We start from the raw sequence: 14,946 nt of genomic DNA on the forward strand, positions 1-14,946 counted from the left end.
AGACAGGGTTTATTGCTGGCCGGGGGAGGCGGGGAAAGGATTTTTTAAGAAAGTAGCTGTACAGGCGAGGGTTTAAATGCCAGCTTTGCCGCTTACTTCTCTGAGGCTCGGGGTCTGCAGAGGGCAGTAACTGCCTCGCACGCGCGCTCGCTGTGCAAACAAGAAGGTGCTCGACGGGCGTTCGTTCTCCTTTCTGCCCAAGGAGCCTGTCCTGCCCATGTGTGCACACGCACACGCACACGCACACACACGCAGTCTTTGCTTCAGACACATCCTGAGAAGGAGTACAGTGAAAAGGGGAGGCCTGTGGGCCTGCTCACCCCGCGTGCCGTGGGGCGGGGGCGGGGTGCTGTCCCTGGGGACCTCCCTTTGAAATCTCGCTGGCCAGAGGTGCTTCTGCTGCCTCCGCGTCCACCAGTGAAATGTCGCAGCGGAGTGTCGGGCCCTCTCTGGTCTCCCTCCGAGGGGCCATGCTTGGGATGTGAGAGGTTATTTTCAAGAGTCTGAGAGTGTCCGTCTGTCCACGGAGCCTGGCGGGCCCACCGTCCAGCCCTCAGGCCCTGGGAGGGGCATGAAGAAGGGCGCTGTGTGTTCACCTGTTCCCCGTGAGGGGGGCATGGGACGGCGTCAGCCTGGCCTGAGGGCTCCCTGCCACCCCCACCCCGCCTCCCATCCCTAGATCCTGTAAGGCCCTTGTCCCCCAGAGGTCCCCTTCTGGTCACTTCGCTCAGGCCGTGTGTAAAAACAGGCTTTGCAGATCCACCTCTGACTCCGTGCTGCACAGGCAGGCGACAGAGACGAGGTCCCTGGAGCCACCGAGGGTGCCTGCGCGGTGGCCGTGGCCCTGCGTCCAGTGGCCACCAGCGGGGGTCGCCTGGCTTTGAGTTCGTCTAACTGAAAAGCAGTCACTGTCTTCCTGACGTGGAGCTTCTCGTGTGCTTGTTTCTAGAGCAAATCATGGAGGAAAATCAAAAACATGGTGCAGTGGTCTCCCTTTGTCATGTCCTTCAAGAAGAAGTACCCCTGGATCCAGCTGGCAGGACACGCAGGTAGCACGGTTCTCCCGGACTTCCCGTCGGGGACACGCGGCTCTCTGGGGAGTCACCCAGCACCCGTGGGAGGGAGGGCCCGGCCCCGCATGCTCCCGGGGTCGCCGCGGCGGGACGGTTCTGAGGACTGGCGATGGCGGTTGCAGCCGTCCTTGCCGGATGTGGCCCTAACGCCACCTCGGGAGCACACAGACGACCGTCGTCTCCAGAGTCGGTGCCACCGCGCCCCCTGCCTCTGCCTCAGTCTCTGTCTCTCTCAGTCTCTTTCTCTGTCTCCCAGTTTAACTCAGTAAAACAGAGGAAACCGTCAGCCTTAGCACTTGCTTGCCATTTGTCGTCTTAGACAAAGAGACAGCGCTGACCGCTTCGCTGAGCATCTACTGTGCGCCCACTCGGCCATGGTCCTAGGGGTCACAGTATGAATGGGAACGTGGCGTCCGTCCCGAAGCAGCCTGTGGGCAGCGGGCAGGGTGGAGAGCTGGGTGCAGGCGGCCGGGCGCCAGGCCACCCACGGGGTTTCGAGTTTGCCCATCGACAACGGGGAGGAGGGACGGCGGGAGCCAGAGCCCCGGAGCTATCTCGTCCACACGCGGGGGCCCGTTGGTGACCACCTGGGGGCGTTCCAGGGGCACCCGTGGACCTACCCACCTGACTTCAGGCCAGCGCAGGGGCCAATGTTTCGTCTACACCCCCGGCCACATTGTCCAGTCCAGGATGCGTGGATGGACACGCTTCCCAAATCCTTACCCGAGGACGCGGCTCAGGAGTACTGCCCCGATGGCCGAGCCCTGAACCCCCACTTTTCAGCCATCCTGGCACCGAGTCCAATCCTGTTAGGGCTTCTGCTCTACCAAGGCCAGAGACCCCTCTGTCACCCGACAAGCGGGTGGATGAGCGGGGCAGGGTGGTCGTAGTTCTGCAAAGAGGAGTGACCAGGTCTTGGCGCAGAGGGTCCAGCCCTGCTGACCCTCCAGCAGTGAGCACTGCGTCCCTCTGCTTTCAAACTCCTTTCGCCCTATGCTCAGCAGGCCCCAAAGCATCCCCAAGGGCCCCAGGCACCGTCACCACGGGGCTGCCGGGGTGGGGAGGGCCGCCCCTGAGGACCTCCCCCCGCCTCCTCGCTCTGCAGGGAGTTTCAAGGCGGCTGCCAATGGCCGGATCCTGAAGAAGCACTGCGAGTCCGAGCAGCGCTGCCTGGACCGGCTGATGGCCGACGTGCTGAAGCCCTTCGTGCCCGCCTACCACGGCGACGTGGTCAAGGACGGGGAGCGCTACAACCAGATGGACGACTTGCTGGCCGACTTCGACTCGCCCTGCGTGATGGACTGCAAGATGGGCGTCAGGTGAGCCGGGCTCCGGGGACCCTCGGCTCCTCCCGCGCCCAGCAGGCCTGGCCTCCCTGTGGTTCGTGCGGCCTGGGGGTCCGGTCGCACTCCTGGGACCCCAGCCCTACTCCAGTTGTCACGTGCAGAGGGGACGGGAACCTGGCAGTGCCCCTGAAGGGCCCCTCCTTCCTCCAGTGAGCTGAGGTGGGGGAGGAGCCAGTGGGGGGGCCCTGGCTTGGGGCCGAGCCTCCCCAGGGAGCTGCCCATCTGGCTGGTTGGGTTGCTGGGGGCAGCAAGGTAGTGGCTTCCTGTGACCCGAGCCTGGGGGAGGCCGGACTAAAGGGTCTTCTCATCCCCTCCCTGCCCCCTGCCCCCACGCAGGACCTACCTGGAAGAAGAGCTCACCAAGGCCCGGAAGAAGCCCAGCCTCCGGAAGGACATGTACCAGAAGATGATCGAGGTGGACCCCGAGGCCCCGACCGAGGAGGAGAAAGCCCAGCGGGCCGTGACCAAGCCGCGGTACATGCAGTGGAGGGAGACCATCAGCTCCACGGCCACCCTCGGGTTCAGGATTGAGGGCATCAAGGTGAGGCTGCCCGGCCACCCAGCTCCCAGGGGGGAGGGATGGGGGCTCGGGCTGCACTCAGGACCCTCGAAGGCTATAAGCTGCTCCCCTCTCAGGCGCAGGTGGGAGCAGCCAGGTCCAGGGACAGGCGTTTGGAGAAACTGGCCTACTTCTCGGGAATGGGGGGGGGGGGGTGGCCATGCAGGGGGTCGGGGCCTTGGAGCAGCTATGGCTTTTGGTTCTGCCAGCAGTCGGCCCGCTGCCGGGGACTCTTCCCTTAGCCCAGACTATGCTGGGGACGGGGAACCCGCCCAGGAGCCAGCTTGCAGGATGCCAGGAGGGAGACCTGGCTCATTCTGTCTGTGGCCCGAAAACTGGGGACTGGCCACGCGAGGCCGGCCGGGGAGGGAGCATGCAGCTGCCTTCGCCATCCTGGCCAGGACCCCCGCCGCGCCCGGGCAAGCACAGCTCTCTGCATCGCCAAACACCTCTGCTGAGGCTGCACCGAGGCCGCCCCAACTTTAGAGCCACCTCATTCTGTCTTCTGTCCTCTTCGGCCTCCTGAGAATGCTCCCCCTACATCCAGCCCTGTGTTTCTAGGGGATTCGAAGAGTCCGCGTGGACACGCATTCGCCCCAAGTAGCAAGGCAGGGAGGTGCCAGGCCCCTCGGGGCCTCGGGCAGCGACCCTCCACAGCCAGTGGTGGTCCCGCAGTGTTCTTGGGATTCCGTGGTCTCTCCATCCTTGGTCCACATTGTCCTGCCCTACGGTCGGGGCCGGGCGGCTGGGAGCCTTGACTCAGGGCGAGCTGGAGCCCGGGCAGGCTCCGCAGCCGCTCTGCAGATGGCATTGAGGCAGAAGGTCCTGCAGCTGTCAGCGTCTCGCAGTTGACGGCAGCGAGTGGGGCAAAGTGTCCGCCTTCCCCCGGGACGGCCGCTCCGCAGGCTCGGGGCTGAGAGCGCCGTTTGCCCTTCCCTGTCTTCTAAATCCAGCTTCTCTCTTTTTCCATGTCCAGCCTTCGGACTGGATGCAAATTACATGCCCGTCTGCGCCCCTTCGTGCTCACTGTCCTTTATCTGTTGGAAACGATCCACTTTCCCCATCGCCTCTTCCTCTCAGGCTGGGTGCTCTGGTCTCTGCCCACTGCCCAGCTGCAGGAACGGCCCGTGGCCAGTCTCCTTGGGCTGAGGGCCGCCAGCTCTGGGGGAAGCCACTGTCCTCACCAGCAGTCCACCGGCCTGCCCCTCAGCGGCCCTGTGGGAAAGGCTCAGGGGAGATACGGGCCCCGCCCTGCAGCCACCCCGTGGGCAGACCCCGCCCCTGTTCCTTTGAGGTGGCCGCAGGGCTTTCACTAATCTCCAGCCTGGTGGCGGGCAGGCCCAGGCGTGGGGGCTCCAGGGGGAGCCTTCCTTCCTCACCCTGTGTCCCCAGAGAACCCATTTGCCCCTGGAGGAGGGACACGCTGCCCTGGAACGGACATGGTGGGGGGCGCAGGGCACAGGGCCCGGCGCGGGGCTGAGGAGCGGCGGGATCTCACGCGCTGCGTGGACCCGGGAACAGCGGTGGCGGCATCATTTCCTGGCTTTCGGGGAACCTGTGATAAAAGATCTTAAAGTACAATCTCCGACGCCTGCCCGGGGGTCAGTTCTGGGCTCCGCGCCGCCCTTCCAGGTGCTGGGCCCACGTGCCCTCCACTGACCCCGCCCTGCGTTCTCCTTAGAAGGAAGACGGCTCCGTGAACCGGGACTTCAAGAAGACCAAGACGCGGGAGCAGGTCACCGAGGCCTTCAGGGAGTTCACTAAAGGAAACTGCAACATCCTGGTGAGGCGCGACGCCCCGAGAGGGAGCGGGGCCCTGGGTCTCTCAGGCGGGGCGAGAGTCTTGCCCAGACCCAGACCGAGCCAGGCCACGGTGCCCACACAGAAAACCCCGGCCGCTGGGTGCACGGGGAGCTCGGTGAGCACCCGCTCACGCTTTCCCTTAGCTGCCGTCCTCACAGCTACCCTGAAAGTGGGGTCCATCCTCCTCAGAGCAGTCCTTACTGCCACCGTATTTCCTCAGCTCCCGCTGCCCACCGGCAGGCATTGTACCGAGTGCCTGTCCCATGTGGCCGGACATTCTCGTCCCCATGCTACGGATGAGGAAACGGAGAGGTCCAGGGCACACAGCTAGGACAGGGTGGAGCTGGGAACCCCCCAGGCGGGCCGGCAGCCTGAGGGTCCCCAAGCCCCCGGTCCTCCTGGGCGTGAGGCTGAGGGAAGGAAATAGGTCTGGGAGTAGCGTCGCCCTTCCCAGCAGGAGCTGGCCGTCTGTCTCTGTGGTGCGCACGGCCGAAATTCATGCCAAAGTGGCTTCTCTGTCACCGCAACAGCAGGCAGGCCGGACGGATGCTCCGGCCACTGGGCTCAGGACCCTGACCCTCCTGGCGGAGGAAGGATGTGTCAGGCCTTCGTACCCCGGTGGCAGGTGCCCTGTGACAGTCAGAGACCCAGGCACGTCAGGGCTGTGGGCACCAAGAGAAGCACCTCCTGAACAAGCTCCCAGAGCTGCAAGGCAGGGAGAGGGGACCAGACACCTCCACCTCCAAGGAGACTCAGTGCCAGCTGTAACTGGGGACTCTCTCTCCGTTTTCTGGCCGGGGAGACTTCCCATGGCTCCTGGTGAGCCCTGAGGCTTCAGTCGTGGGGCACACACCCCAGCTCTTCCATAGCGTGGGCCTCTGGGTGCTGGCTCCCCAGCTCCCCAGCAAAGCCCACTACAGAGCGCACACTTCCTGTGCCTTGATGAGGGGTCTGTCCTGGTGCTGAGCTCCAGGCTGGCACTGCCACAGACAGGCACTGAGAGACCCGTGTCTGTGTGCGACGGGCTTCCCTAGCGGTCCCCAGGGGCGGCGGGCACCCCCAGGGCCAGTACAGTCAACCCGGGTTTGGAGGGCTCTGTGGAGGGGCCCCAGAGAGAGATATGTGGCTCTTTCACTTGCTCTGTCCTTTCGAAAGTCAGGGGGCTGCAGTTTGTAGTCAGGAAGACACTGTGGCAACCGGGCTTTTAGGGTGCTGCCTGCCTCTGCACTGCTGGCCTTCCAGAACAAACTTCACCCGCGTACGAGGAGCTTCCGGAGGCCACACGGCTGCGGAGGACCTGTGCCTCCTGCCCCTGCTGCTCGCGAGGCAGTATGGACTAGAGAAGGCGTGCGGCCGGGAGCCTGGGCACCCCACTTCCTCTGGGCCTCGGTTGCTTCATCTCTAGATGAGGAGGTTGGAATAAATCATCAGGGTGTAAGGTCCCTTCCGCTCTGACTCTCAGCGACGCTAATGAGCCAAATGGGGCTTTAAGTGTTTAAAAATCTGGTCACCTTTCTGTTCCTAGATTGCCTACCGGGACCGGCTGAAGGACATTCGGGCCACCCTAGAAGTTTCTCCCTTCTTCAAGTGCCACGAGGTGGGTATTGGGCTGTTGCCATCTTGGGCAGAAAGCCATGTTCCGTGCAACGGGCATGACATTAGGGCCTGCCACCTGAGTTGTGGGCGCACCTCCCACCGTAACAGACCTGCTCGCTTCAAAAGTCCAAGGATGACCACAGCCAGAGGCCGGCCATCCAGGATCAGGCTCCTCGCCCCAGGCAAGGACCAGGGATGACCACACGGGGCTGTCCTGCCTGAGATCTGAGGTCATCGTCTTCTCTCTGCTCCTTCCCGGCCACTGTGGCAGGGCTAGTGTCTTAGGACAGAAGCTCTCAGAGCTCCTAGAGCAGCCAGGTGACCCCCATCAGGTAACCCCCACCTGTGGCCACCCTGAGATCTGCAACAGTGCAGGCAGACCTGCAGGTACCAATCTGAGAGCAGGGCCGGAACTTTCCACCCGCTCCCGCCTTGGCCTGCAGGGGGCAGTGGGCAGCGGACAAGGAGCCAGACACCTGAGAGAGAGGGTTTGGGAGTTGTCGGCGGCGGGTCCCCTGGAGGGTTTGTGAGGTCCTGACGTCAGGGCTCCCGGCCCCACGTGCCTGCGCACACACGGCTGCAGCCTCTCTGCACGCACACCGCTCCCCAGGGAAGAGCTGAGCTCGCAGGTGCCCTTTCCTCTCCTTGGCCTCGCTCAAGCCCAGTGGCCTCAGGTCCTCGGCTCCTCCTGCGGCCTCTGTCTTCCTAGCGAGAGACGAGGTCTCTGTGGAGCCTGCCAGAGCCTCCCTTGGCTCCGCCCGCCGGCTTCCTCTGGGCCCTGGGGCCGAGCTGGAAGGACTTTAAGCCCCTGACCTCCGGGCTTCGCGGGCCCTTGGGCAGCCCCAGGCTTTGTCTCACATCTCGCCCCGCCCGCCCACCCCATCTTACTACCTTTGCTGTTATTTCTTGATTATTATTATTATTATTTTTTACCATCCTCATCTGGAGTCTCACTGGGAAACCTCAGGTTCAGAAAGAGGCCAAGTTATCCGGGCTTCTGTTCGCTCTACTGGGAAGAAGAAGCCCCTTCTCTGGGGTCAGCATTCCAAGGGCGTCTTCCCTGCCCCACGAGCCGTGGTGGCCCCTCAGCCTCTCCCCACACCTGGTCTCCCAGCCCCCACAGGTGACCAGGGGAGGGTCCGGGAGCTGCGTTCATACTCGAGAAGGCACCTTGCTCCATGCAGTTGCTCTGACCTGGCCCAGGGCGGGGAGGGCGCTTTGGCCCCTGCTGTCCCTGGGGGGAACCACACGCAGGGCCCGGCCTCAGAGACTCTGCCTTGGCCCATGTGCCCAGGACTTTCGGGGGTATTGCTGCTGGGCCAGGAGGTGATGCGGCCTCATCGCCTGGTGCGGAACGTGGCCTCTCCTTGGCGCCCTCTCTTTGATACAAGTGGTTACTCGGGGTGTTGGGGAGTCACATTTTAGGAAGGGAAGGCGAAGCCCCAAGGTTTGGCCGAGGTCTGAAGTAGAAAGCGTGTAGGCTGGGTGGTGGGGGTGGGTCTGCCGCCCGGGCCTTCCTCCCTGCCGCCTGCCGCCACGCACACGGAAGCTAGAATCCGATGTTGTCCGCCCCGCTGCACGGCCACTTTGCTGCCCAGGCGAGAACGGGGGGGGGGGGGGGGGGCAGGGGGGTCAGAGTCGCAGGCTCTGGGCCTATCCCGAGTGACCTTCCCCATGTCATTCAGGCCTCAGGCTTCCCCACGTCCCCCGAGGTGCCCGGCGGCAGTGCAGAGGGCCGCGTAGGGGCTCCGGCGGCCCCCTCCTCACCTCCCCGCTGCCCGCTCCCCTGCAGGTCATCGGCAGCTCGCTCCTCTTCATCCACGACAAGAAGGAGCAGGCCAAGGTGTGGATGATCGACTTTGGGAAAACCACGCCCCTGCCCGAGGGCCAGACCCTGAAGCATGACGTCCCCTGGCAGGAGGGTAACCGGGAGGACGGCTACCTGTCCGGCCTGAACAACCTCATCGACATCCTGACGGGGATGTGCCAGGGCCCGGACGCTTCCCAGGCCTGAGGCGCCCCCGCGCCCGCACGGCCACTGCTCCCGCTCTCTTTCCTCGCCCTTCGCTTTTCTTCTTCTTCCTACGTTTTCTTTCTCTTGTACCCGGGTGCCGGTCCGAGAACTGACCCTCCGGAACTGCACCATGAGACCGACACTTTGTAGCAGACGAGAGGAGCTTGTCTAGCTGTTTTCCTGGTGGAAGGGCTTGGCCCAGGCGCTTCGCCTTGTCTCTGCACACGGGGCCTCCTACTGGGAAAGTAATGAATGGCCTGTTGCTGTTAGATCTCCTTGGAGGCTCAGGTGGCCTCAGCCGGGCTACCCGTGGGGACCTGCTGCCCCCTGGTGGCCAAAGCCATTAGCACCGCTGCCCAGCACGGCCGGTTTCTGTCCGTCCCCGGGGCCCAGTGCCAGGCTTTCTCGTGGTTGGGGCACAAAATCACTGGGAACCACATGTGAGCCACTAGTAAAGCACTCCGCTTGGCAGCCCAGGGGCTCCCAGAGACGTGTGGGGGCCTCGGTAGGGCTGCTAAAGCCGGGCTCTTTACCGGCTGGTATTGAAATGGTCCGGCTTTGGGCTAGATCCAGCAGCCAGGAGAAGGCCTGGGCCGACCTGGCCGTGCTCTTGGACGTTGGCCTTCCCAGCTGGGGGCAGACACGGCTGTGTTCTTCCACCTGTGATTATCGCCCATGAATTCAGAGGGGTGCTCTGTACACCTGAGCTCCCGGGGCTGCTTGCGCCCCGCCCCCGGAGCCACTTACACCTCCCACTCCTCACCTTGCTGTGGCGAGGCCTGGGGGCTGGCGGCCTTGGGCCAGGGCACAGGCAGCCCCCAGGGGAAGAAGGAAGCTGCAGAGGACGCTGTTCTCACGTCCCCGCACCCCTGCCACCCCCTGGTGCCACACTGTCACCCTGCCTGCGAACCAGGGCTTCTTTCACGAGCTCTGGAGCCCCCAGCAGGTCACAGGCGAGGCTTCAGACCAGCGCCAGGCGGGGAGGACACAGGAGGCTGGCTTACTGGCATCTGTTTTTTTCCCCCCTGAAATCAGTCTTACATCCCGAAGGGCTAAGACCCACATTTCCCGAATGTAGTGTGGGCAGCTTCCAGGGTAAGTGCTTGCTGGACGCCAGGGGGTGTTCCAGGCATCTCTCCCCGGAGCGTCTAGGTGGCTTAAAGATTCATGGGAAACCAATTGTGAGCTTTATTCTCGTTGTAAAGCAAGTCGGTCTATATTATTGAGAAGAATGTAAGGTTTGCATGACTTTTGGAGACAGAACGCCAGCAATGCCCATTTGGAGCTGTTCCCCCAGATGCCCCTTTTTGCTGTCAGAGGAGAGTTGGGGACCAGGCCAGCAGGCACCTGGGGTGGGGTGGAAATGGTGTAAGCCCAGGTATGTCCCTGGAGGGACCAATCGAGAGGGAGGGCTTCCTGGGCCACCCTCTCCGTCACCCCAGGGTCTCGGGGGAAGGGGGGAACCGTGAACTCGCCCATGTGACACGTTTCCCTTTTCACGCTGGTGAGTGACGGTTGGTGGGGGCGGAGGGTGGGACACGAGGATGTATAAGTTCAGATTTCTAAAAAGGAAATCACTTCTTACACTTCCTGGCTCTCGTTCAAAACAGCGGTGAACTCCCGCGTGGGCTGACTTGCGAAAGGTCACGCCCCCGCCCCTGCTGAGCACCAGAGACCTCGTGACAGCACGTGATCCTGGGAGGCAGGATCTGTCACGCGTGGGCTAGAAGGGACCCCGGGGATCCGCATGCAGCTCTGAGGGAAGGGACATCATTAATTCAGATGTCACATTTTCTATAGCGATGGGCTGGCCAAACGTTACCCTCTTATCTATGAAGAAAAGTTCGCTAAAGCACATTAATACTATGAACAAAACTTACGGGGGACCAGGTGCACCTACTTACAAGAACAAATTTTCCAAGCACTTTAAGCAAACGCCAGTTGTTTGCAAACAATGTGCTAATACGCAGATGACCTGTTTATTAAAGGAGGCCCACGGGGCCTCTTGTTGGCAATATTTTGCATTGGGTTACATTATATATGTGAAAGTTGCATACAGTGGCATCTTTTTAGGGTTATTGTATTATTTAGGGGTTCAGGGTTACTGTATTTACCGAGCTAGTTCTCCTCTTCCACACCTGCTCTCTCAACCCATTCTCTGCTTTGTCCTCACGCCCCCTTGTCCCGGTGGGATAGATGGATCCTAGAATGGAATTTTCCAGAACCCCTTCCCACCCTGTCTTTAAGACCTTCCCTGCCTCTTGCCCCCCTCCCCCCACCGCTTAGCCGCTTAGCCCTCAAGGAATGTTTTTCAACTGCTCATCCCAGACTTCCTTTAGTGTCCTGTAAGAAGTTTTTAAGTTATATTTATATATATATATATATATTTTTTTTTTTTTTGGTTTTTTTAAATTGCACAAAACACTAAGACTGAGAGGCTGGATTCTATTTCTTTAAAGCTATGCCTTCTTTCTGAACGTCTTTCCTGCTCGGTGGAAAGAGCCCGGATGCAGCCCGGCTGCGCCCCCCGCCCCCCCAATGGACTCTTTCCTCTGTTAGCTGTATTTAGCTTTGAGTTTCTCTGCATCCGGTCAGCCCCTGTGTGTACATAACACATGCCCCTTCTTGGGAAGAAGCAGGGTGTTCACCCCTTGCCAAGGCCTTTTTCCTGGAAGAGAGGGCTTCTCGGAGGGGTACCCTCCCCTCCTCACCCCGTCTCCCTGCGACACCTTGGAGAAAACTGAACTGTTACAACCCTCCGCCCCCCACACAGTTCCTGTCGGACAGGCTGCAGACACTGTACCTTCCTGAATAAAGGCCCAGAGCCCACGGTGGCGTCTACAGTGTGGTCCTTCTGACTCCAGCCCTCGAGAGGTGGCTCCGGGGTGGGGGGTCCGGGGAGTCTCTGGAAGCCGATTGGGGCTCTGACAACTCCTGAGAATGGGGTCAGACTGGATAACCTTTTAATCTGCAAAGTATTTAAAATACTCTTTAAAACTAGTCTTTTCAGAATTCACCAAGTTAAAAATCTGCTCCAGTGCCCCCCACCCAAAGAAAACAAAAACCAACCCAAGCCTTTTCTACCTTTGCCACAAAATATTTGCATAGCAGCTCAAGGACATCGAACACCCACAAAGGAGTGCTCCGCCCTGGCTGGGGGAGCCCCTGAAACCTTTGGGGGGCTCACATCTGTAATCTGCTTTTATCCACATGTCAACTCCGTGAACAAGGCTGTGTCGTCTCCATATCACAGACGGGGAAACTGAGGCTTAGAAAGATCGGAGACCTTGATCTGGGTCATAAATGGGGAGCAAAGATTCAGATCCAAACTTGGCCTGATTACAAAGCCGATCCTGCCTTCCTCCCGACCTGGGCAGTGTCTGCAGGCCAGTGAGCGGTGCCACATTTGCCCAGGTCCCAGGCGCCAAGCACCAGGCTGGGTATGTGGCGGCCTCCGAGCGAGGATTTGTGCGGGGCCAGCGAGGGAGGCGGGGAGCAGGAGCCCCTGCGGCTCATCAAGTTCGCCGCCATCTACCCACTTTTCCGTTCAGGCCTCTCCCCCCTCGGCACAGCTGGGGGTTCCTTTGCAGAATTCCGTGTTTGGGGGCAGGTACGTCCTGCGTCCGTTTGAAAAGTTACAGGACAAGAGTACAGAAAAGCTGCAGGGCCTTCGCACCTTGTGTCCCTTCCCTTAACCTGGGCTTCGTTCCCCCAGGTTACCACATGGTAACTATGGTAACTTCAGATTCCCCCATCTGTACCTTATTCCTGCCACTGTCCCGGCAGCCTGCTCTGTGGGCTCCCAGCAACGTCCCCAGGTTCGACGAGGGATCCTCCCAGGCCCAGGCCCGGGTAACCTGCAAGTCTGGGGGATTCAGCCCCCCATGGTACAAACCTTGCACCAAGGAGAGATAAGAACAGGCCAATAGGTCTTCAGCTCCAGCCCTACTGATGGATGCAGCCTGACTCGCCTTCCAGTGGAAGGAAGGTCCAGCTGCCCGTAGTGGGGCCACCTGGATCACTGGGAAAATGCAGAGCCTCCCAGAGCTAAGTCGGCTCACAGGCCTGAGACCACCGACTGAGGACCTCACCTTCCACTCCATGTCATTCCACTCAACCCCGGGCGAAGGCCGCGGCGCCCAATGTGGCCGCCTCGCTTCCGCCAGCAATGGAGCCCCTGTGGCCTCCAGACCAGTGGGCAGTCCGACTTCCAGGTCCCGTCCCTGAGCTTCTGCTCTCTAGGGCGGCCAGCCGTTCGGGACAGCCCTGCATCCTGGGAAGCCTGGGGGTCACCCCACTTTCTGGGACCACTTCGGGCACCGACGGCCTTAGCCCGGGTTCCCTAGCAAAGGGAATCCAAGGTGAAAGCTTGGGAGCCAACATTCGATTGGGGAGAGTGGCCCCCAAGGAGCTGGGGTGGGGGAGGCGAGGCGTCAGGCCACAGCAGGGGTGTGGGGGGGTCGCTCCTGGGGGAGGCAGGGGCAGAAATGGACGTGCCGGCCCCTTCCCGCGTTGCCTCCCACCGGTCATCTGCCCGGGGCGGTGGCCCCGCCTGCCTCTCCAGCAGCTGGTGCGCAGGTGCCTGTCAGCAAGTCAGTGTAGTCGGGGGTGGGGGGGGCAGTGTGGCTCTGTGACCGTGGGGGCAGCACAGGCCATTGCAGGGTGGCTCCAGGCTGGGATGCAGTGTGAGCCAAGTCTTCCAGCGAATACCAGCAGGGCAGTGCCCAGCGGTCCCCCACCCCCTGTCCATTCCTCCATGCTGCCCCTTGCATCTCCCGAAGGCCTTACCCCCTTACCAATTAGGGCAGGAGGCTGAGGTCACATCAAACAGACCCCCAGTTCTGCCAGGTACAGGGAGGAGAGAGAAGTTGAAAATAATAGATTTCCGAGGAGCCTACAGGGGGTGGCTGGGGGTGCTCGCCATCTCGGTGACCAGGAGGCTGTCTCCAGACTAAAGACCAGCAGGAAAACCTCCGACCGGTTTGAGAACCAGCAGTTAGGAGGAAGCCCCCCGGGACAGGGCCCAGGAGACCCACACCTGCCTCTAGGTAGCTGGGGCCCGGTCAGCCCTGTCACCCCTCTTCCCCACACCTGTTAGGGCCCCAAGGTTGAGGGGAGGGTCTTCACTGAAGCCTGCGAAGTCACATGGCTTAACGTAGTGGTTCTTCACCTTTCTCGGGGATCACAGATGCCCGAGATCATCAGAGGAAGCGCCTCCCCCCTTCCCAGAAGTCACACACCCATCGGGGCCTCCTAGACATCCCCGAAGCTCCTTGATAAACCCCTGGGGGGTGTATGGACCCTGGCTTAAGAACCCTTGGCTGGTAACAGTCCTTCCCAATAACACCTATTGAGGTAAGCCCCTCCCCTCTCTGCAGCAGATACCGGAGACCGGCCTGGCCTCTGCTCCCCACTTTCCCCCTCCGCCATCCAGCCTTCTGGACGGGCGTCGCCTTAGGGCTGGGGCCCACCTGTTCGCAAACAGAGCTTTACTGGAAAGAAGCACCCCCATCACTTTATGCACTGTCCGCGTCTGCTTTCCACGGAGACAGCAGATGGTCAGAGACTGCGGCTGCAAAGCCTGACGTATTTGCTGTCTTGTCCTTAATAGAAAAGTCCTCCAACCCCTGCCTGAGAATAAAGGTGACCGCTGATGAAGAATTCCTACCTAGCTGGCACCAAACTGGGTGATTTAAGGCTAAGTAGTTTAACCCTTACAAAAACTCGGTGAGACGGGCATCGTTGACCCCGTTTGGGACTTGGGAAAGCCGAAGCACAGAGAGGGTGAGGAACGTATGAGATCACGCAGCTGGCGAGGCCCAGAATGAAATCTCAAGCCCTCTCCAGATCCCGCCTGAGCCTCCCGGCACCGGCCGCATCTCAGAACTGCAGGACGCCGGCCAGCTGCCAGCCGTCGAGTCACGAGTCGCGGGTCCTGGGTTTGGTGACTATAAACCTGAGCAGGCCCCGTGACGCCGACGCCCAGCATGGCCGCCTCCCAGGGGTGGGGGCCGAGCTGCAGAGAGCCCAGGCCTCGGCCCCAGCCGCCAAGATCAACAGCTGTGGTGGGGGAGTCGGGTCGCGGGGGAGGGGACCCTGGGCCAGGAGCTCGCTGACAGTGGCACTGTTCGTTCCAGGCTCCGCGTGACCCTGCGGGGACGCGCGGCCCACGCAGCCCTCTGTTCCCCCACAGCGCAGTGACACACAGACTCGCGGACTCACTGTCGGCCCCCGCCTGCCCCACGCCGCGGCAGGCTGCGCGGAGCCAAGTTCACGCACCAGCGCACGGGCTGGCTCAAGCGCCCTTCCGCAGAGACGCCGACAACTCCTCCAAGTGCTCGCAAGCATCAGGAGACAGCGCGTGTGCCATTTTTCTCTCTTTACTGTGACAGCTGTGGCCTGTTCCTGGCATTTAGTGCACCGTGCCAGCCCTGAGATGACAAATTCAACGGAGAAGTTGGGAATGGCAAACGCAGAGCAGAAGAGGAATTTCACACTTCGAGGAGATGTGAGGGCTTGCAGCGTTTTGTTTTTGTTTTGTTTTGTTTTGTTTTT

At 61.3% G+C, this 14,946-nt stretch overlaps 1 protein-coding gene across 1 annotated transcript in view; it reads left to right on the forward strand.

The window, feature by feature from the left end:
* The window catches only part of ITPKB (inositol-trisphosphate 3-kinase B), an 88,650-nt gene extending 77,430 nt beyond the window's left edge, over nucleotides 1-11,220 (forward strand). The window contains exons 3-8 of the mRNA XM_016157439.2: nucleotides 950-1,049; nucleotides 2,179-2,392; nucleotides 2,756-2,960; nucleotides 4,660-4,761; nucleotides 6,307-6,378; nucleotides 8,170-11,220. Of these exons, the coding sequence (XP_016012925.2) occupies nucleotides 950-1,049; nucleotides 2,179-2,392; nucleotides 2,756-2,960; nucleotides 4,660-4,761; nucleotides 6,307-6,378; nucleotides 8,170-8,391 (915 nt within the window). The 3' untranslated portion in view covers nucleotides 8,392-11,220. The remainder of the gene's footprint in view (nucleotides 1-949; nucleotides 1,050-2,178; nucleotides 2,393-2,755; nucleotides 2,961-4,659; nucleotides 4,762-6,306; nucleotides 6,379-8,169) is intronic.
* Nucleotides 11,221-14,946: the final 3,726 nt, after the last annotated feature.

Source organism: Rousettus aegyptiacus, unplaced genomic scaffold (genome assembly GCF_014176215.1).
Source record: "Rousettus aegyptiacus isolate mRouAeg1 unplaced genomic scaffold, mRouAeg1.p scaffold_m13_p_18, whole genome shotgun sequence".
Lineage (NCBI taxonomy): Eukaryota > Metazoa > Chordata > Mammalia > Chiroptera > Pteropodidae > Rousettus > Rousettus aegyptiacus.